General features: G+C 45.2%; 1 protein-coding gene across 1 annotated transcript in view; it reads right to left on the reverse strand.

Moving 5' to 3' along the window:
- Nucleotides 1-23,295, reverse strand: part of LOC309351654 (uncharacterized protein) — a 246,190-nt gene that overhangs the window by 32,744 nt on the left and 190,151 nt on the right. The window contains exons 72-81 of the mRNA XM_081879440.1: nucleotides 22,999-23,055; nucleotides 20,221-20,292; nucleotides 19,432-19,503; nucleotides 18,035-18,070; nucleotides 11,459-11,539; nucleotides 9,505-9,558; nucleotides 8,295-8,348; nucleotides 7,130-7,192; nucleotides 4,597-4,659; nucleotides 942-1,058 (exon numbers count right to left, since the gene is read on the reverse strand). Coding sequence (XP_081735566.1) covers nucleotides 942-1,058; nucleotides 4,597-4,659; nucleotides 7,130-7,192; nucleotides 8,295-8,348; nucleotides 9,505-9,558; nucleotides 11,459-11,539; nucleotides 18,035-18,070; nucleotides 19,432-19,503; nucleotides 20,221-20,292; nucleotides 22,999-23,055 — 669 coding nt within the window. The remainder of the gene's footprint in view (nucleotides 1-941; nucleotides 1,059-4,596; nucleotides 4,660-7,129; nucleotides 7,193-8,294; nucleotides 8,349-9,504; nucleotides 9,559-11,458; nucleotides 11,540-18,034; nucleotides 18,071-19,431; nucleotides 19,504-20,220; nucleotides 20,293-22,998; nucleotides 23,056-23,295) is intronic.

Raw genomic sequence — 23,295 nt, forward strand, 5'->3', positions numbered from 1 at the left:
GTTGGCGGAGGCGGAAAAACTCTTCATGTTCTCTCGCTAATCAGCACCAAAGCGGGAATGGCTAATGATCTCTTAGAGGGCTCTTAGAGTGTGACTACCTCCTGCCACTGATATAAAAGTCCTAACCTCTTAAAGCATGTATGAAGGCAGCTCTCGCTCTCTGTCTCCATCCCTCCCACCCTGGCCCAGTTCACTTTTCATCTGCTCTTTTCATTTATTTTTCAAATGACACACAGCAGCCGCTAAGCTCTCCTCTTGATCTTTGGGACCACCCACATCCCTGGCCCAGATCTAGCCACTGTGACCCATGGTCCCATCGCCTCTCCGGACTACTGTGGCGTGCTGTTTGCAGGGCTGCCCTTGTAGCCTGTTTCAGCTTTGACAGACTGGAAATAAGGCTAGGAATAAACCACACAGTCCCCCCAAATCTTAAATGCAAGACAAACACACCCCAAAGTGCAATGGACTTCAGTGTAGTGGCAAATTCAGAAGCACTGGTCCGTTCATGGAGGTCACAGCCATGCCACCTCCCCTTCTAAGCTTAGGCAACCTTCGAAGGTTATAAAACATTCTTCTAATTATACAATAAAATAATTAGGGGTGCCTCGCAATTATCGATGCAGATCTTCATGTGTTGCCTTTCAGTTAAATCTACTAGATTTAGTGTTTGGTAAATAGGATCCTTTCATCATTTGCTGGAAGACATATTCTATCTTTATTGCACTGACATAAATTTGGTTGGCTTTAAGGAAAAGATTGCATTTAACAAAACAAAACAAAACAAAACAAAACAAAACAAAACAAAACAAAACAACACAACACAACACAACACAACACAACACAACACAAACACAAAACAAACACAAAACAAAAGCCTGCAGGAGATTCTGTTTCCTTGCTTCCGCCACCCTGACCACCAGAACCCACAAAAAATCTCTTACCTGTACTCCTGGCTCACCCTGAGGTCCTTGCAGGCCAGGTGGTCCAGCGACACCCACCTTGCCAGGTAAGCCTATCTGTCCTTTGAAGCCCCCCAGGCCAGGCACCCCCTTGGCGCCCTGCAAGTTTGAACAAAGACTTCCTCTCAGAATACAGCATTTGTATCGCTTTCAACATCTCTCTGTGAGGATCTCAACATCTCACCTGTGAGGGCTGATCTACCCAACGGGGCTCAGATCATAAAAAATGACTGTAATGCAACATAAAACTTATAGTCTATCCTAAAACAGAGCAGGGGTGTAGAACCTCAGGCTTGGGCCTCAACTGTGGCCCTTCTTATATATAGATTATATAGATTTTATATAGATTAAAATTTTACAGTCACATATCAAACATACAATGTAAAAACAAGATCGCAAGGAATCTCTTCGACTTCCTTCCTCCCCTTTGTGGGTCTTATTGTTAATCATTTCCTCCTGCATCTTTTATGAGAATCCAAATCTTTTGCATCTCCACTGTGTCCAAAATTCAGCATTAAGCTACAAGTGATATTTTTCCAATCCTACTAACGATTTTAACTGTTTGCAATGGTTTTTTTAAAGACAGATTATCAAATTTCCCCATTCCTTATTAAAATTTTGACCTTCCTGGTTTTTCCTGTCATTTCAGCCATTTCGGCATAATCCATCAATTTAACCTGCCATTCTTCTTTGGTAATGAATTTATCTTCTGTACATCTCTGGGCCAATAACATTTGCGCAGCTCTGGTCGCAGATGTGGTGCTTCGGACCTCCCACACTTGGCCCTTGGCCCTTTCTCTAGACCGCGCCTCTTACCAGCTCTGCTCCACAATCTCCTCCAATGCTTTTGCCTTGTGAGGAAGTGTCTGGATTGCAGCAATGCCGCCAGGTTGCCTAGATGCGGGGTTCAGAGGGTGTGTGTGTGTGTGTGTGTGTGTGTGTGTGTGTTACAGAACCCCCTGGCCTTTGTGCAGTCAAAATGTAGTCCACTTCACAAAGATGATGAAGAAGAAGAGTTTGGATTTGATATCCCGCTTTATCACTACCAGAAGGAGTCTCAAAGCAGCTAACATTCTCCTTTCCCTTCCTCCCCCACAACAAACACTCTGTGAGGCGAGTGGGGCTGAGAGACTTCAAAGAAGTGTGACTGGCCCAAGGTCACCCAGCAGCTGCCTGTGGAGGAGCGGGGAAGCGAACCCAGTTCACCAGATTACAAGTCTACCACTCTTAACCACTACACCACACTGGCTCCCAAGATAAGAGTTGCATCAATTGCTTTCTCCTCTTGTGCTGCCCATGACCGAAAGGCGGCCCCGGGAATGTTATCCACAAGGAAATGTGGCTGAAAATCTCCTCTGCAAGCCAAAGGTCCCAGCTTTGGTCTCCAGAATCTCCAGGTAAGTCCAGGAGAGACTTTGGAGAGCTACTGTCTGTGGCTGCAGTTAACGCTGAGCTAGATGAAGCAATGGTCTGGCTTGGTGGAGGCGACTTGTGCAAATTATTTAGACTGGGCTTCCTCAAGCTCGGCCCTCCAGATCTTTTGAGACTACAATTCCCATCATCCCTGACCACTGGTCCTGCTAGCTAGGGATCATGGGAGTTGTAGGCCAAAAACATCTGGAGGGGCGAGCTCGAGGAAGCCTGATTTAAACAGGCTGATGAATAAACTTCCTCCTTTCTCCAGCTTAATAAGTTCCTGTTCCCCAAGAGTGTTTCTTGGCTCTATAAATAGAAAAGTCTATCCATCTCAAAGGGGGAGGCTCGGTGTTCAGAGATGATGACACCACCCCTGGCAGGTGGAAGCCTCCTGAGGGGGAAGGAGATGAATGACTGAACCAAGCAGGGCTGCAGTGGGCTGGCTGGTTAAGTTGGGAAATCCTGGAGAAGATGGATGGGCTGCTCTTGAAAGGCCGACTTTCCCATTTAGTACAAATGAACCCCAGTGACTCTCGATGTAATTATGAAGAGAGAGAGAGATGTTGCACAAACAGAGCGATTGAGAAATGTGGTGTGCTCAGAAACAGTCAGCAAGGAAACAGGAAGAAGATTGAACTTCTGGAGAAGGCTATCAAGAGCTAATAACCTTGGTGGGTATGGCTTCCCTCCCCTGTCAGAAGCAGTGTACTTCTGGTCATGTTGTGCCTGATGATCGTCTTCCAAAGCAACTGCTCTATTCTGAACTTAAAAATGGAAAACGTAATGCTGGTGGTCAACAAAAGAGATTTAAAGACTCTCTCAAGGCAAATCTTTAAAAAATGTAGTATAAACACCGGCAATTGGGAAACACTGGCCTGCGAGCGCTCCAGTTGGAGAACAGCCTTTACCAAAGGTGTCGTGGGCTTTGAAGATGCTCGAACTCAATGCAATGAGGAAGTATAGGACATCAAATGGCTCTCCATTCTTTTAAAAGGTAAAGGTAAAGGGACCCCTGACCATTAGGTCCAGTTGTGACCGACTCTGGGGTTGCGGCATTCATCTCGCTTTATTGGCCGAGGGAGCCGTCGTACAGCTTCCAGGTCATGTGGCCAGGATGACTAAGCCACGAACCAGAGCAGCGCAAGGAAACACCGTTTACCTTCCCACCGCAGTGGTACCTATTTATCTACTTGCACTTTGACATGCTTTCTAACTGCAAGGTTGGCAGGAGCAGGGACCGAGCAATGGGAGCTCACCCCGTCGCAGGGATTCAAACCACTGACATTCTGATCAGCAAGTCCTAGGCTCTGTGGTTTAACCCACAGCGCCACCTATGTCCCATATACATACCATGAGTAGCGTTCCTCTATTGGGAGGCTAGGAAGTCTAAATAGTAGGTGGTAACTCTTTATCGTGACTGTGGATTTGAAGCGTGGGTTTTAATCTCCCTCTCTTCTTCACATGCTTTTTGCTCCCGTATGGAATAAAGGGGTGGGGCTTCCAGCACAGCAAGGGTTAAAGCTGCTGTTGCAAAACAAAGGCCAAATGAGGCCAAAACCCAAAGGAAATCTTCTTAGGAAAAGTTGGCATTTGCCTTGCAAAAAAAGGATAGTCATATTTGAGCAACAGAATATAACATTGTTGCTACTACTCGTACCCTAACCCTAACCCACCCGGGAAGAATGGCAGATGAAAGTGATGGACTACATGGAACTGGCGGAAATGATTGGCAGAATCCGAGACCAAGTTTATTTACAGAAACATTGTAAAATTAAGGAAAGTTAGAAGGTTGTTGGAATGAAGTAATGTGGTTTTAGCAGAAATGATATAAAGGATTAGGTTAAAATTGATTTATTAATTGGTGAAAGATGAGAATTATAATATATTAAGATAAATTATTAGGATAAAAACAAAGCTGGAAAGGATTTGCTGAAACACCTAATTGAACTAGAATACAAAAAAGGGAGGTGTGAGGAGGTCAAGGAAATAAGTAAAGGAAAGAAAGCTATGTAAAGGTCTGATTTGTTTTTTTTTAATTGTTTGTGTGTGTGTATTTTTTATGTTTTTGTTATTTTTCTTTTTTATTGTTCTTTTTTGTAACTTTCAAAATCTGAATAAATATTATAAAAAACAAACAAACAGAATATAACATTGTTAACCATGACTGATAGATGTCAGAGGACTAAATAACCTTTTGCAACATGATTTCAGCAGCACTGACCTTTTCTCCTTTCTGCCCCGAAATTCCCTTGGGCCCGTCTGTGCCAGACTCTCCACGCTCACCCTAGGCAAAGCCCAAAGATCGCTGTAACCATTATGGAATAAACCCATACAAGCAAACTGATAAACAGGGATGAGCAAGTGGGGCAGGACACCGCGGAAAGTTCCGTTTTTAAAAAGGGTGCATTGAAATCCTTAAAAGTTGTTCCTTCTATGGAAAAACACATCCAGAAGTGGGTTATGTGAAGAACAGACATACCGTATTTTTTGCTCTATGAGACTCACTTTTCCCTCCTAAAAAGTAAGGGAAAATGTGTGTGTGTCTTATGGAGCGAATGCAGGCTGCGCAGCTATCCCAGAAGCCAGAACAGCAAGAGGGATTGCTGCTTTCGCTGCGCAGCGATCCCTCTTGCTGTTCTGGCTTCTGAGATTCAGAATATTTTTTTTCTTGTTTTCCTCCTCCAAAAACTAGGTGCGTCTTGTGGTCTGGTGCATCTTATAGAGCGAAAAATACGGTAATTGAGGGGGCGTGCTTAACCCTTGTCCACGCACCGCTTTTCTTCTGTGACTCCCTGCTGCAAAATGACTTTCCCCTGCAAAATGACTCGTTTCCCTAAGTCATGGGTCGGCAAACTAAGGCCCGGGGGCCGGATCCGGCCCAATTGCCTTCTGGATTCGGCCTGCAGACAGTCCGGAAATCACCGCATGGATCGGCGTGGGGATTCTGATCGTTCGGGCTGCGCCATTTACCAACACACCACGGTGGCGCCTCCTCCCTCCCTCCCTCCTCCTGGCTTCTCCCCGCCCTGCCTAGAGGAGGAAGGGGGCTGGGCTTTGTTGAGCCACAGTTGGCTGCGCGCCATTTTAAGCAGCTCCTCTTCAGAGCCAGCCCTTTTACACCACTCATCGTTTCCTCTGCCGCCACTGAGAGCCCCTGCCGCTTGCAAGACACAGGTAATTTATTATTATTATTATTATTATTATTATTATTATTATTATTATTATTATTTATACCCTGCCCTCTCCGGCCAGAGCCAGGCTCAGGGCGACTAACAACAGTAAAATTACAGTAAAAACATAATAGGAAAAAAACCCCAATTTAAAATACAGCTTAAGATGCAATTTAAAATGCAGCCTCATCAAAACCATAAGGGGAGGGAAACATAAGGGTCAGACTGAGTCCAAAGCAAAGGCCAGGTGGAACAGCTCTGTCTTGCAGGCCCTGAGGAAAGATGTCTAGTCCCGCAGGGCCCTGGTCTCTTGGGACAGAGCATTCCACCAAGTCGGGGCCAGTACTGAAAAGGCCCTGGCCCTAGTTGAGACCAATCTCACCACCTTGTGACTTGGGACCTCAAAAATGTTGTCATTTGTGGACCTTAAGGTCCTCCGCGGGGCATACTGGGAGAGGTGGTCCCATAGGTACATGGGTCCTAGGCCGCATAGGGCTTTAAAGGTCAAAACCAGCACCTTAAACCTGACCCTGTACTCCATTGGGAGCCAGTGTAGTTGGTAAAGCACTGGATGAATGTGATCCCGCGGCAAGGAACCCCGTAAGGAGTCTCGCCGCGACATTCTGCACCCGCTGGAGTTTCTGGGTGAGTCTCAAGGGCAGCCCCACGTAGAGCGAGTTACAATAATCAAGCCTGGAGGTGACTGTTGCATGGATCACTGTGGCCAGATCAGGGTGAGAAGGGGCGAGCAAGCAGCCTCCGGGGCTTGTCCGGTGCTGTGGAGACGGAAGGGGAGAGTCAGGGGGGATTCCCCCCCAAAAATATAGTCTGGCTATCCCACAAGGTCTGAGGGACAGTGGACCGGCCCCCTGTAGAAAAAATTGCTGACCCCTGTGCTAAGTGGATGGGTGCAGTAGTAGTGGAAAAGAAGCGGGATGGGGAAGGGTTAAGCATGCCTCCCCCAAGACACTTCTCTGCTTCCAAATGCCCTTTCCCAAAGCTGCTTCTCTCTAAGAGAACCAGCAGTCAACACACACACACACCTATGGGACCGCCTCTCCTGGTACGTCCCACGGAAGACCTTACGGTCTACAACTAACAACACTTTGGAGGTCCCGAGCCTCAAGCTGGTTAGATTGGTCTCAACTAGAGCCAGGGCCTTTTCAGTACTGGCCCTGACTTGGTGGAACGCTCTGTTACAAGAGACTAGGGCCCTGCAGGACTTGACATCTTTCCGTATGGCCTGCAAGACGGATCTGTTCCACCAGGCCTTTGGCCAAGGCACAGTCTGACCCCCTCCTGACTGGTAATCCTCATAGAACTCTAGCCCAATGGTTGCCATTAATTTGATTCTGAATTGATTTTAGAATGAATTGATTTTAGAATGTATTTCAATTAATTGATTGTGATTTTATGTAAACTGTGTTATTTTTACTGTTGTTAGCCGCTCTGAGCCTGGCTTTGGCTGGGGAGGACAGGATATAAATAAAAATTTATTATTATTATTATTATTATTATTATTATTATTATTACCCACTGGATAGCAGAGTTATTATTATTTTTGAAAAAAGCTGTGCACCTCACCTTGGGTCCCAGAAGCCCATCTGCACCTGAGGTCCCTGGACTCCCAACGCCACCAATTTCCCCCTGTGCATGGAACGAGACACAGAGGAATTAGCCAGTCCTTTTTGCACACATGTACAAGTGGGTTTTTTTTGGGGGGGGGGTCTGTGTCTTCTAAATGTTTTGGCACTTTATTACGTCACAAAATAGTGCTCCAACTTTTGAGGTCACCAGGACTCTTCATCAGGCTAGATTTTAAACAGAGCAAATTGGGGTGGGGGTGGGGAGGTGCTGGCTGACTGTGAAGCCATGGGATGAGGTCTGTAATATTTAAGAGAACTTAATAAGAAAAATTCCCCCCTCCAAAGCCACACATATTAGGGCACGTGGACTGCTTATATTACTGTATATGTTTAAATTAGGATTGATGGTTTATTCTTGTGATCTGATGCTCTTTCTTTCATTTTGGTTGTATTTGCAAAGAAGATGGACTGTGGGAGGAAGATGCAGATATTCAAGGTCTGTTAAGTATAATTGGTTTAATTGACACAGAAATGAAACATGACTACAGGTATATTACTAAAAGTTTAACATGTGGATTTTCCATAGGGCTGAGCTGATACTTAACTAACCGGTTGTGGTTCTCTGGTAGCTAACATGTGAGTGTTGTAACCTTAGACTATACGATGAAGGCATTGGGTTGCAAATCTCCATGTTGAGGGGAACTGCTTTTGTGTCCTGTCCTGAGCCTGTGCTGGACAGTACAAGACATTGGATGACTATTTTGGATCGTTTGATGTTTTCTGTTGTATCTTGAGGAGTTCTGCTAGTAAAATTTGAATAATATCTTTATGGGTCTGGACAAGGCTTCTTTTCCAAAAGGAGTCAGTTTTCATGCATCTAGTCGTGTCAAATTGCACAATATTAATATCTGCAACAGGGCCAACCCAAGACATTTCCTTCAAATTAAACAACTAGCAATGTGCCACACAAAATCTGCTGCCTGAGGCAGCCGCTGCACTCTGCCTAAAGATAGGGGCGGCCTTTTAGGCATTAAGATAGGGCCACACTAGGTTCTTTGCAGGTTTCAGGTGAAACCCAGGACTGCTAGGAAGAAAAAAAAAACATACAATGGTGGACCCCCATTTAAATACATACATAGACTTTGATTTTTTATTTTTTTTACCTTAATTCCATCTGCTCCTGGAGGCCCTGTCCTTCCTGGCAACCCACGTAAACCCTGAGGACAAATTGTGACCAGGCAATGAAGACGTACAATGAGAGCAGACCCTGACTGTGAAGGATCTCAATCCAGTTATTATCTCTCAGTTTAACCTACCTCGTGTAATGGCCTGGGATTCGGACTCAGATGCTGATCCTGAGGGATCCCAGCCTGCACAGGAGTCCCTGCCTCCAGAACCAGCTGAGCCGGGGCTGGGGCCTGAGCCTGAAGGGTCCTCACCTGTGCTGGATCCTCAGGTGCAGGCACCAGCTGAGTCTGCTCTGGCTCCTGAGGTGATGGAGGACCCACTGCCTGCAGGTGCTCCACTCTCAGCCCCGTCAGAGGAAGCTGAGGTTGCCTCTGGGTCCGGTAACCCTCCAGCCTCTCCTGAGCTGCAGAGGCTCAGGGCAGAGAGGCGGAGGGAACTAATTTCCCGCAGGAGGAGTGCTCGCCTCCAGGCCAGGAGAGGTGAGTCACTTGAGGATAGGGGCTGCCCTATGCCTCAGGGCAGATAAAAGCCGGCCAGCCCCAGTCCCAAGTTGTGGGAGCACCATTGTTGGTTGCTAGTTCCTGCCTGAACCCTGTCCTGCTCTTCTGCCAGAGCAACTGACCCACCCTGGCTCCCTGCTTGTAAGCCTGTTCCTGACTTCACCCGACTCCCTGCCCTGCACCCAGCTTCAGCTACTACGGACTGCCTCCATGTTGCACCTTTGACCACGGACCGGACTTGGACCTCGCCTCTCGGGTAACCCATGGGACCAGCGCACCTTGCAGGATTGTTGTGAGCATAAAATGGTGGGGGAGGGGGACCAATTATGTCTGCCCTCCCTTCCATGCAGAAATAGAAGTCTAAAGTTTTATGGCATGGTTGATATTTTGTGATTCTTTTGTTTACTACTTAAGAGACGTTTTGATGTTCATTTTACTGTTTTCTTGAGCTTATTGTGCCCTGCCCTGGGTTCCTAGGGCGAATGACAGGTAAGAAATGCACCTACAGCACAGAAAAGTGAAGAAATAAAACAGCGAAGGGCATGTTGTGAAGATGGAGAAGAGGAATAAACAACGAGTTAATTGGGGGGGTGAGAAGTCAGGCCCCCTCAGTTGCAAGCAGGGCAGGACATGGTGATAAGCGCCGCAAAACTCCCATTTCCCCCTTGATGTGTTCACACTGTACCTTTGAACCTTTCCTTCCAATGTCACCAGATACACCAGGATCGCCTTCTCCCCCCTGAATGCAGAGAATAAATATCAATCAATCTATCAATCTTTATTACGGTCCAGAGACCCAACAAATCGTTACAAAGCAATGCACAATTCAGACAGCCTACCGCAAAATATCTACGATCTCTGCTGCAGGTACCCAACTGTGTCCCCAACTCCATACTTCTGTTAGAAGCTGGTGAATGCCCAATTTCAACTAAAGCGTGGTGGGCTGCCCTAAAACATTGGCTCAGGATTTCAGTGTTTGATCTAGGGAAGGGTTTGTACCAACACCTGACCAATGAGGAGTTTGTCCGCAAATGGCAGAAAACCATGGCTAGAAAAGCCACCTCTATTGGTCTGTCACACCCTCCCCCAAACTTTATTACCTGGGTTAGGAAGGTGCCCTAAAGACGTTAAAGCAAAGATTATGGGATAATACACACAGTGACTTGCGATCTCGATCACACACCGTCTGTAGTCCGCTGGCAGTAGGAGTACAATATGGGCATGTCTTTAAGTTAACACCTTACATTAAAAACCTGGCGGTACCAAATTATCAAAGGTTATTCACCAAGGCCAGACTAAACGTCTTTCCTTCTGCAGTGTCGGATGGCAGGTTGAGAGGAGTTCCCTACCAGGACAGACTTTGCTCGTGTGCGCAAGAATAAATATAGGCTGTAAACCACAACGGCAGTGCAGGGCAAACTCTCAGAATGCAGGAATTGCGCTCAGCTTCAGAAACAGCTGCTGTCCCCTGCAAAAGCACCAACTCCTTCATTCTTGCATACGGTAATGACTTTCTCTTAATGCCAAAATTCTAGGATGGGGCACATCACAAACACATCCCTGCATTCAATAACTGTAGATCTGCATCGCCTAGATGGGTGCCACAGCACCCAGACATGCATCCGCCGGCCAATTTCTTGCCCACAGAATGACCTGGAGGTTTGCTGCGAGAAATAGCCAGGAGACAGTGAGGCAAATCACCTCTTCCGGGGGGGGGGGGCAGGGAGTGAGTGAGTGGGGAAGACCTTGCCATTTCTCATTTGCCCGGGCCAGCTGGCACAAATATTTTTTTTTCTTTATAATTCCTTTAACAAATATATATGCTGCTTGATTGTAATGAAGCTGCCAAGCGGTTTACAAAACAACAACAGCAAGGCATTAAAACGATCAATAAAAGACTGTGAAAAGCAGGCGTTCGTTCAAAAGACAATTAAAAGCATCAGCTGGAGAGAAAAAAAACATGTGCTTTGATCTCAGCTTTGGGATAGGCTTGCCGAAATTAAAATGTTTTAAGCAGGTGCCACACAAAACACAAGCATGGAGTTGCTGTCCCACTAAAAGACTGGCTTCTTACAACTGTGGAAAATAGTCTTGTCTGACACCCATAAGAGTGCCAGTTATGCAGATTGAAGCCATGGGTAAGGTGATCTTGAAACACACACATTTCAAGCTCTCCATTATCCAGTTGCGTAGGAATGAGGATGGCGCTGTGGTCTAAACCACAGCAAGCTCTTGGGCTTGCTGATCCGAAGGTCGGCGGTTTGAATCCCCGCCACTGAGTGAGCTCCTGTTGCTCTGTCCCAGCTCCTGCCAACCTAGCAGTTCTAAAGCACACCAGTGCAAGTAGATAAATAGGTACTGTTGTGGCAGGAAGGTCAGCGGCATTTCTGTGCACTCTGGTTTCTGTCACGGTGTTCTGTTGTGCCAGAAGCGGTTTAGTCATTTGGCCACATGACCCAGAAAGCTGTTTGTGGACAAACACCGGTTCCCTTGGCCTGAAAGTGAGATGAACGCCGCAACCCTATAGTCGCCTTTGACTGGATTTCACCGTCCAGGGGTCCTTTACCCCTTACCTTTCCAGTCACATGAACAGCAGGGGATGTTAGGAAGGAAGGGAAATCCATGCTAAAAATGCTCACCGGTTCCCCTTTCTGGCCCTGCAGGCCTCTGTCTCCTTTTGCCCCTTTCATACCATTCTTCCCATCGAGCCCAGCGGTTCCCTGAAATGAAATAATACACAGTTCCTTCCTGCTGTGTGCCTGGGGGAGCGAGAAAATTATGAATGGCTCTGGATAGACGAGAGTTTCTCAGCATTCCGTCCCTGTGTCTGAACGTTCCATCCCAGACTCCCAACATTTTAAAAGCGAGCAGGTGGCACAGCTCAGGGTGGGACCAGGGATGATTTAAGGTTTATTTACCCATATATACAACCCGAACCTGCAATGGAGGGGTTCACAACTTCAACACCCCCAAAAATGTCTTGTTTCTCCCAATTTTTTTTGGAAGCAGAAATCAGCCGAGGCTCTGACCCTCTCTCCAGCTTGCTGCTTTTACCAGAGTGCAACCTTTAGCCTCCAAGTCACATGCAGGCCAACTCTCAACTCTGGCTTTTGTTATCACTTTCTCAGAGCTGGAGGAGGGGCCCCACCCATTTGCCACCTGGCTTTCTTAATGGGCTGTTGTTACCTTTCCTTTGTTTTCTTAATGGCTCATCTCCTAGGCGATTTACCTCATTCGGAAACTGGCCTGGCTAATATTTTAACATTTGCCTTGGTTAAATCCTAACTCCCTGCTGGACCCAGGAATTTAAGGGAGTCTAGGGAGCCGCAAACGCATAAAAATATGTATTAAATTCCCAGTTGCAAAGTGCTGTCTTTCTCTCATACACATACAAAACCAGGCGAGCCGCAGAAGATAATAGATAGGGGGGTGGGGGAGAAACGTAGCGCTGAAATTTGATGGGGCTATGGAGTGGTTAGCAACAGACGTCTCTTTGATAGCTCATCTCCCTTCTTTGGTATTAAAAATTCTATTACATCTGGCTTTGTATCTGCTAGAGAGGTAATGATTGAAAAGGGTTTCGCAGAGAATGAAAGATGCTTGCTGTACATGAGTCGTCTCCCTGAGATGGATTGCCCTGTGAATCAACAACACTTAATGGCTCACATCAATTTTCAGCCATTTGTTGGATGAGAAATATATATTCAGTGTGTTCTGTTTTTTAATATTATTATTATTTTTTATATAAAAAAAGCAGAACCAGGTAACATCTTTTTTTATTCAAATACTGCATCAAAGGAAAGGAGAGTTCCGGTGAGTCATCATCTGCAATTTGAGGCAAAGCTGGCAAAAGCCACTTGTAGTAACTGGAACCTGTTGTCTTTGTCCATGGAGTTTTCTTGGCAGGGATACTGGAGTGGCTTGCCAGTTCCTGCTCCAGGAAGTGAGAGCTGGACCATAAAGAAGGCTGATGGCCAAAGAATGGATGCTTTTGAATTCTGGTGCTGGAGGAGACTCTTGAGAGTCCCATGGACTGCAAGAAGATCAAACCTATCCATTCTGAAGGAAATCAGCCCTGAGTGCTCACTGGAAGGACAGATCCTGAAGCTGAGGCTCCAAGACTTTGGCCTCTGTCTCTGGTTTCCATGTTGCAATACATAGATGGTCTAGAAATTGTTGGCAAAATTATTGAATGTTAATGACGTTGGAATGAAACGAAGTGGTTCTAGTAACTAGGCAAAACAAAAATGTGTAAGAATGGATTGATATTAGATGAAAATTTGAAGTTATAATAGGTGAGGATAGGAAATTAAGGGTAAACAAAGAGGGTATGGATTTGCTGAATAAATTTTTTAAATGGAATACAAAAATGGGAGGTGTGAGGAAGTCATGAAAATAAGTAAAGGAATGGTATGATATTAGAAAGAGGGATTTCCCCCCCTTTTTTCTCTTTATGTTTATTTCTGTTTTTTGTATTTTTTGTATTTTTCTTTTACTGTTTTGTAACCTTTTCCTTATTGAAAACTTAATAAATATTATTTTTTTAAAAAAATAGAAATTGTTGGCAGAGATCATCATACATTTTACATTTAAGGACCATGTGAGCTAGAGTTTCCACCAGGTGGGCATCGCGTGGGCAGATCCAGTCTCCTTCTGCCAAACCCGCAAACCTACCCCAAAGAAGGTTAGAAGGATTAGAATTGAACCTAGCCAGCAAAAAGGCCCTTCTTTCTTCCGGATTAAACAAAAATTGTAAATAATTAAGATTAAATTCCTGTGCCCAAGAGAGTTGAAAATAAAGAGGGGAGCATGTTTTTCCCCACAGCTGAGATTAATTCCTGGTGATCTATGTCCCACAGCCTAGTTTTTAACATGGTCTTAGCGACTAGGAAAGCCACAGTGCCCAGGAGATCCTCTGAAAGCCTGAGTTGGGAAGCTATGTGGCTGAGCTGCCTGGGGGCAAATGGGAGTAAGTCCAAATCATGCTTAATACAAACCCATTCTCCCCCTCCCCCGCCACCGCTGCAATACTTCACTGCCTGTTCCTGCTTCATTTATCACTTCGCATTTTCTACTTCAAGCACTTGATCAATAATTCCTGTTTTATAATGACTGTTATAGAAGCTTTTAATATCGTGCTTTTGTTTGCTCTCGGAAGATCTGCAACGTAAATGTCGGCGAATCGATGGTAGCAGCTGTTCCCTGGACCCAGGCATGGGGGTGTATCTCTGGTTCCTTTCCTGCTACGACAAAACATCTTTTCCTTTGCTCTCCTTTCCACCGCTTCCCTAAGCTGCTAGTTTCATTAGTGGTGACTTGTGCAGAGTGGGAGTGGTAGGGCAGCAGGAGGGGAGACTGCCAGAAGGTGGCGCTGGATCCAATGGCAGGGAGTGGGCAGCCCAGCAGGGGCTCGCTGAGGGCAGACTGGAGCTGGTGGGGCGTTGCTTCATTTATCCTAATGATCCAGCCTCCCCTGTTATAAACACAATTCAGTTGGCGTCTGTCTGTCTGAAGAAGCAATGGAGTGCACCTCTGAGGGTGAAGCCAAACTGCTGCTCCAGCAAGCCTGGGAGTCCTGGGCTGCCCAGATGACAAGACTCTCCTCTTGGCCTCTCTGATGTGGTCCAAAGGAAAGCGGAACAAGACTTTTGGCACCGGTTTGACTGCAGGAGTTGCTGGAAGGAGGCATACAAGGCACCATCCAACTGCCTTAGGGACTCCAAATTTGTGTAGGGTTTAACTCCTCAGCCTTTTCTTCTCCTGAAGAAGGCAGCAGAGGTTGAGGACCAGAGCTTTCCTTCTCCAAGACGGGCTACCTCCTCAGGTTGACAAGCCCCATCTACCCCTCTGCAGATAGGCTAAAGATGGCCCTGGTTGGAAGGAAACTTCTAGTTTCAGCTATGCAGGAATAACATCTAAATCAGGCATAGGCAAACTCGGCCCTCCAGATGTTTTGGGACTACAATCCCCATCTTCCCTGACCACTGGTCCTGTTAGCTAGGGATGATGGGAGTTGTAGTCCCAAAACATCTGGAGGGCTGAGTTTGCCTATGCCTGGCGTAGAGGCTTCATAATTCAGCTTCCTTGTACTGAGGCAAACAATATCCATCTAGACAACAATATTGTTGACACGAACTGCAGCAGGGGGATTCTCTCCCAGCCCACCTGGAACTGCTGGCGACTGAACAGAGGCCTTCTGTGTGAAAACAGGGCCTCCTCATTATCTCCAGCTCAACCAGGCATGGCCAAACTTGGCCCTCCAGCTGTTTTGGGGCTACAGTTCCCATCATCTCTGACCAATGGTCCTGTTAGCTAGGGATGATGGGAGTTGTAGTCCCCAAACAGCTGGAGAGCTAAATGCTCTCAAGTAGCAGGTGCTGAGAAAGACCCCTCCCTGCTGGAGAGATGCTGCCAGACAGAACCGTCAGTACTGAGCTAGGCAGAGCCATGACCTAGAAGGCAGACTCATATGTTCAATGGGCCCATCATGCACATGTAAGCACATTTACACAACCGGTTCCACCTGGAGCACTTGTGCAGGTGAGAGTTTCGTGCATAGATCAGGTATATAGTTACTCCCATAATAGCCAAAGGTGCCTTGCGAAACTCTGCTGTTTCAGAGAAGGTTTGTAGATGGAGCTGCCATTTTTTTATTCTACAGTGGTACCTCGGATTAAGTACTTAATTCGTTCCGGAGGTCCGTTCTTAACCTGAAACTGTTCTTAACCTGAGGTACCACTTCAGCTAATGGGGCCTCCCGCTGCCAGAGCACAATTTCTGTTCTTATCCTGAAGCAAAGTTCTTAACCTGAAGCACTATTTCTGGGTTAGCAGAGTGTGTAACCTGAAGCATATGTAACCCGAGGTACCACTGTAGTGTCTTATTGGTTTTAATCTTCTTTGGTTGCATGGTTTTTTTTTAAAAAAAATAGTCTAAGTTCATCATGGCAAGAGAGCAGCTGCAGTCTGAAACAGACAGTGGGCACCGTGTTGGCTTCTGCCATGCTTGTCTGTTCCAAGGTGTGCTCCAGTTACTGTTGTTGTTGTTGTTTAGTCATTTAGTCGTGTCCGACTCTTCGTGATCCCATGGACCAGGCACTTCTGTCTTCCACTGCCTCCCGCACTTTGGTCAAACTCATGCTGGTAGCTTCGAGAACACTCTCCAGCCATCTCATCCTCTGTCGTCCCCTTCTCCTTGTGCCCTCCATCTTTTCCAGCATCAGGGTCTTTTCCAGGGAGTCTTCTCTTCTCATGAGGTGGCCAAAGTATTGGAGCCTCAGCTTCAGGATCTGTCCTTCCAGTGCGCACTCAGGACTGATTTCCTTCAGAATGGAGAGGTTTGATCTTCTTGCAGTCCATGGGACTCTCAAGAGTCTCCTCCAGCACCAGAATTCCAAAGCATCAATTCTTCGGGGATCAGCCTTCTTTACGGTCCAGCTCTCACTTCCATACATCACTACTGGGAAACCATAGCTTGAACTATGTGGACCTTTGTTGGCAAGGTGATGTCTCTGCTTTTTAAGATGCTGTCTAGGTTTGTCATGCTATGCACTTCTTATTATAGGGGAGAGACCAGGAGCTCACCAAGACAGTAGCAAAGTTCCTCTATTTGATTTTCTGTCGCCAAAGTATGCTACAGGATCCTGCCCTTGTTGGAAACCCTCAGAGTGAGGCAGATTGCTCGCCTCTTCTGCCCTTTGGCGGGTGACTGTGCTGTTGGGGTGGCGACGAGATCACACTGGCCTGTCTATTTTAAACGTATTCTGAATGTTCTTATGTGATGCCAATAAAGGTTACTTGACAACATGGCTTCCTGCAAATATGCATTTTCCATCGTGGGTGGGGGAAGAGTGTCAGACACCCCTCATTACCACAAATGTGCTTGCCAAGTGGTCTTGGGCTAACTGCTGTCCCTCTTGGGCTAACTGCCTTATCCGTCTTGGGCTAACTGCCTTATCCGTCTTGCAGGTTCATTAAGATAAGCATGCAACAAGCTTTTGTCTGCTGGAAAGCTGTGCAAAATAATAAGAAACCAGGAAGTGATCAGAGCAAACCATGAAGAAGATAACATAAGGACAGACCTCCTTATTCAGAAAGTCCTTTGAAAATGAAGGCGCAGGAAATGCTGCTGTCAGAGAAAACTGCATTTTCATGCCAGCTTTAACCATTGCTTTTCACTAGTTTGTGGGACGTAGGTGGCGCTGTGGTCTAAACCTCTGAGCCTCTTGGGCTTGCCGATCGGAAGGTTGGCGGTTTGAATCCCCGCGACGAGGTGAGCTCCCGTTGCTCGGTCCCTGCTCCTGCCAACCTAGCAGTTCAAAAGTATGTCAAGTACAAGTAGATAAATAGGTACCGCTCTGGCGGGAAGGTAAATGGCGTTTCCGTGTACTGCTCTGGTTTCGCCAGAAGCGGCTTAGTCATGCTGGCCACATGACCCAGAAAAACTGTCTGCAGACAAACGCCGGCTCCCTCGGCCACTAAAGCAAGATGAGTGCCGCAACCCCAGAGTCGTTCGCGACTGGACTTAACGGTCAGGCGTCCTTTACTTTGTTTTATTCATTACTTTGCATTTTACAATAGCGTTTTTAAACATTCTCAGCCACTTTGAATCCCAACTTGGGAGAAAGGTGAGATATAAACATGTAAGGTAAAGGTAAAGGGACCCCTGATCATTAGGTCCAGTCATGACCGACTCTGGGGTTGCGGCGCTCATCTCACTTTATTGGCTGAGGGAGCCGGCATACAGCTTCTGGGTCATGTGGCCAGCATGACTAAGCCGCTTCTGGCGAACCAGAGCAGCGCACAAAAACGCTGTTTACCTTCCTGCCGGAGCGGTACCTATTTATCTCCTTGCACTTTGACGTGCTTTTGAACTGCTAGGTTGGCAGGAGCAGGGACCGAGCAACGGGAGCTCACCCCATCACAGGGATTTGAATCGCTGACCTTCTGATTGGCAAGTTCTAGGCTCTGTGATTTAACCCACAGTGCCACCCGCGCCCCATAAACATGTAAAATGATGTTAATAATAATAATAATAATAATAACAACAACAACTACTACTACAGCATGTTCAACGAGTGCTGCTTGGTGCGTTTCGCTCTGTCTACAACCTCTTGGTCCCACTGCTGGAGTCAGGACACTGGGTTTAGGTGGACCATTCATTCAATCCTGTCAAAGTAGGGAAAAAAACCCCCACAGAGGGGAATTCTGACTTACAGCAAATCCTGGCAATCCAGGTTCTCCCAGTTCACCCTGCCAGGGAAGTAAAGACAATAATCAACACTTGGAAATGGCACTGAGCACATTAGACATGTGCTCACTTGAGGGATTTTGATGAAAGGTCCTAGACCATTCCTAAACTCTTTTGCTAATTAGACTGCAGGTAGTGTTTTCTAACTCCCAGGCTAGGAGGAATGGACTGTTGTTTTCATTTTCTCCCCATTTCAAAATCAATTTGCAGTTTTTTATAAAAAAAGTCTTTATTAATATACATCAGCAAGTTAATGTGAATTTCTTCTAAAATGCACATTTTTGTATGCCGTTCCCCTAACACACTCATTTTTGCAAGCAATTTCCCCTGAATACTATACATTACTTTCACTAATATTTTTTCATACTTTCCCCTGATATGCATTTCTGCACACATCATTTGGATGGAATATTGCGCTGCCAAATATGTAGAAGCATGCATTTCAAAAGACAGCTGTGTTTCAGTTCATGTAGTGTGTTGTGTCAGAAAGTGTCAATCAGGTAGGTTTGCAGATTGAGCAACATTTCTTTCCCATCCCTTCTCACATGACCAACCTGGACTGGGCAACTATTTCAACCCCTTCACAGCATAACCCTCATTTTAAAGGACACATTGGAACAGGATTTTGCTTCAGTGCTTCTTGGCCAATCAGGCATGAATTCCCAGGATTATTGGCGCTTGCCCCAGCCAATGGGGAAATGAGCTTTGCAGCTGGCCCACCCTTCCCAGGGTCCCCACCCCCATGAATGAAAGCAAGCAGGGCAGAAAAGGAGTCAGCTATTTATTAGGTTGGAGGTCTTCCCAGTTAGATGGACTCTTATCAGATTGTTGGTGCATTAGCTGTTAAGATGCATGGAGGTACTTGGAAAATAAGAGCAGGGGTGGTACAGCAATTTGGGGGGCAGTTTTAGTTTATATTAATTCGATTTATCGTAATTTGTGTTCCTATGTTCTGCAGGCAATTTGGCACCAAAAGGGATGGGAGGTAACGGTTCTCAACCTGTGGGTCCCCAGATGTTGTTGGACTACAACTCCCATCATCCCTGAGCTCTGGCCTTGCTACCTAGGGGTGATGGGAGTTGTAGTTCAACAACATCTGGGGACCCACAGGTTGAGAAAGGCTGGATGAAGAGATGGTTCTTCATCACACACATGATTATTTGGAAGCTAGGTTCTCTCTTGCACCGAAAGACAACATTTGCCTGTTCCTAACTTTGACATTCATTCCCTGTGTTGCTTTGGTCAAGCCGTACAAGATATCTGGAGGAAACGTTTGATGTGAGGCTGTTGCTTAGTTAGCACAGAGGTTAATTCACCCGAACCCCAGGCTACATGTGTGAACACGGGAGCCATTCGGACTGACCTTTTGCCCCACTGGGCCTCTTGTGCCAAACAGACCCATGATTCCTTTCGCCCCGGCTTCTCCTTTCACTCCCTGAAAGGGGAAAAAATACATTGAAGGATCACACAAAGAAATGGATACATTGCAGTACTCTTTTGCCCAGGCCAGGCTAGTGCCCAAAGTTATTAATTTATAAAATTATTTTCCATCATTTTTGTTATGTACTGAAGGTCTCACCCTGGGCCAGCAGGGGGATACTGTAGATAGTTATGCAAATAAGGGATTGAAAGTGACGTTCAGTGATTGGATAGTTTTAGAAAATTGTAACAGTTACGTTGTACTGGAGCTCTATATAAGCAGGCTGACTGAACCCTTCAGTTCAGTTCTGTTCTGGCCTCTGAATAAACAAGAGCTGTTTGAAGAATCGCTGTGTCGTCTGATATGTTCACCCACAACTTAACAATTTTGATTTGGGTGTCCAAAGTTGCAGGTTCAGCGAGGATGAGGGATGACTTTTAAGCAAACTGCATGGAAATCAAGTGTTTATCTGGTTTGGGATTGGTTTATTTGCCCAAGTCAGAAATTGTTCAGCAAAAGGCCACTAGGTTGCTTATTAATGTTCCATGGAAATGTGCAGTCCACGAGCTATTGACACACAGGGCACAATTTGGGGAAGCCCACAAGATATTTTATGTAGTAAAATGGATATTGACCAGAAGGATAGTCAATTGCAATCTTCTACCACAACCACTGAGTTTTAAAGACAGAGAGAGCTGTTACAGTTAAGGAACTCAACAAAATCAAAGGAACCTTTTCTCCTGCTGGTCCATCTTCTCCTTTCTCACCCTTGTCACCATCAAATCCTGGAGGGCCTCTTTCACCCTAAATAGCAACACAGACATAACTCTATTTTTTCCAAATAAAAAGCCTTTATATTTATGAATGATATATATATGAGCTCTGTTAGGATGACCATGGTTATGATGACCATGGTTACGTCTGTGAAATATACTCAGAGTCGCAAAGTGATTTCATGCTCTTTATTCAGCTCATAGTGGTGAGGAGGAATGAATGCAAGTCCCCTCAAAGTATCTGCTTTGTATACATTATTTATACAATGGGCTGCACATGATTGGCTAATTCTGGAATTCTACTGTAAGCCAATCAGGTTGTGGATTCACTTCTATCTGGAGCATGATTGGGTGGTTCCTGCCAACCAATCATACTGCTGCATTGTTCTAGGACCAATCAGACTGCTGCATTCTGAATCCTATTGTTCTAGGACCAATCAGGCTGCTGCCTTTTGGATCCTATTGTTCTAGGACCAATCAGACTGCTGTAGTTTGGATCCTATTCGACTCAGTACATAACAGTCTGCATTCCATAACCTCTCCTGCCCTGCTGATTTATCCTTGTTCACATCCTCTGGGGCTGTTCAACCCGGTAGGCTAAACCATGGCTTCACCATATCTTAGGGTCTTAACCAGGGTCAGGACAGTAAATCCCAGTTGGAAATAACCATGGTTGAGCACCATATCTATATCAAATGAAGGTAGAGAGTTAACTGTGAGCCACTTGGATCCAGATGTGGTTTTAGTTGGGAGTCGTTGTGGAACATTGTGTGTTGCTTGTGGCTGTAACCAGATAATGGGGATTTGTCAAAATCCATTACTTTTAGGGTTACTATTACTCTTAATCCCAGGGCTGTGGGTTCAAGCCCCACATTGGGCAAAAGATTCCTAAATTGCAGGGGGTTGGACCAGGTCAGGGTCCTGCCAGCTAGATTCTATGATCTATGAATTTTACTGATCTTAAAGCAGTCCAAGTTGGTGGCCATCATGGGGGTAATTGCTCTTTCCCATTCATGATGCCAAAGATCTGGCATTATTCAGAGGCCTTTGGTCCTGGAGGGTTTTATTCACAATATTGTTCCACCTGTGCAATTTACAGCCTTTGAAGTATTGAGGGAAAATCGACCAGGGAGAAGAGTCGGTGGAAGAAGATTGGAAGAAATTTAAAGATTATCTACAGAAACACTGTAAAATAATTGAATGCTAAAATGACGTTGGAATGAAATGAAGCGGTTTTAGTAATAAGGTTAAATAGGAGTATGTAAAAATGGATTAAGAAATAAGATAAAACAAAGAGGGTAAGGATTTGCTGAATTAACTATCTGAATTGGAATACAAAAAAGGGAGGTGTGAGGAAGTCATGAAAATAAGTAAATGAATTGTAAGATATAGAAAGAGGGATTTATTTTTAACTGTTTTTATTTTTTCAGTAATTTGTATTTTTTGTTTTTTCCTTTTATCATTTTTGTAACCTTTTTTTTATTGAAATTGTTAATAAATATTATATATTTAAAAAATGAAGTCTTGAGGGGAAATCTAATCAAGACGTTTTATAGATGGTACTTAACACCTACCAAAATAGCTAAAACGTATAAGACAAAAACAAATCTGTGCTGGAGGTGTGGTAAAACAGAGGGGACACTTATACACATTTGGTGGACCTGTGAAAAAAATCAAAAGCTTCTGAAACATAGTATATGACGGGCTTAAAATAATGTTTAAGTATAACTTTATGAAAAATACAGCAGCTTTTCTACTGGGGATAACGGACACAGGCATAGCAAGAGATCAGAAAATATTCCTCTATGCCACAGGAGCGGCAAGGATCCTAACTGCTAAAAACTGGAAAAAAGAAACTGTGCCAACAAAAAAAGGAATGGCAAGACAAACAGAGTATATTGAACTGGCTAGATTAACAGAGGCAATTAGAGATCACACTAGACAAGAGTTTCAAAAAGTATGGGGGAAAATGCAGAGAATACTTCACAAAACAGTGCCCTAAAATACATACCTGGACTTGTTTCGATTAATGTCTGCAGGAGACTTTGTGGATATTTAAGTTATAATTAGAAAAATCTTACTAATTATTCATAAAGGAAACAGCTTATAAGAAGTGAATAAGGAGCCCAGATACAGGATAAAGGGATAAAGGAAGTCTTTTATTTGGTTGTTTGTATTGTTGTATGTTATGCTCATTGTATGTTATGTTCACGTTTAATGAGGGTGGATTTGTGTACTGAGGGGGTTATGTTATGTTGTAAATAACATTTCCAGTAAAAAAATATTGTTCCACCTGTGCTGAGCCTCTGATACATGGCAAGATTCTAGCTCACCTGGCTAGACAGGAAGTTCAGTGGTGGCACAGAGAGCAGCTTGCGGGATCAGTAGCGTAAGACCAACGAAACAGGGGTGTTATGTACTGAAGTTCTCACCCTGGGCCAGCAGGGGGATACTGTAGATAGTTATGCAAATGAAGGATCGAAAGTGACGTTCAGTGATTGGATAGTTTTAGAAAGTTGCTACAGTTACGTTGTGCTGGAGCTCTATATAAGCAGGCCGACTGAGCCCTTCAGTTCAGTTCTGTTCTGGCCTCTGAATAAACAAGAGCTGTTTGAAGAATCGCTGTGTCGTCTGATATGTTCACCCACAACTTAACACGGGGGGCTCCCCACACCAATCTCTGTGAGCGATGGAGAAAGCAAACTCCTGTCAGAAAGCAAGAAAAAGCCCAACTTACGGGATCGCCTTTGTTGCCTTTGTAGCCTTGAGGTCCAAATGTCGTCAGGGGGTCCCCCTATGATTCAAGCACAGAAAAGAGAAAAGCTTTTGCATGATGAGTTCACCTTGAGTCAGAGCTGAAACTGAAGCTGGATTAAAAAAGAAAGAAAGCTGGACAGCCAGATGTGAAGGAAATAAGCAGCTATCTTATCTTTAAAAGACATCTGAAGGCAGCCCTGTTTAGGGAAGTTTTTCATATTTAATGCTGTATTGTTTTTAACACTCGATTGGGAGCCGCCCAGAGTGGCTGGGAAAA

This window comes from Podarcis erhardii (assembly GCF_964252035.2).
Source record: "Podarcis erhardii genome assembly, chromosome: 10".
NCBI lineage: Eukaryota > Metazoa > Chordata > Lepidosauria > Squamata > Lacertidae > Podarcis > Podarcis erhardii.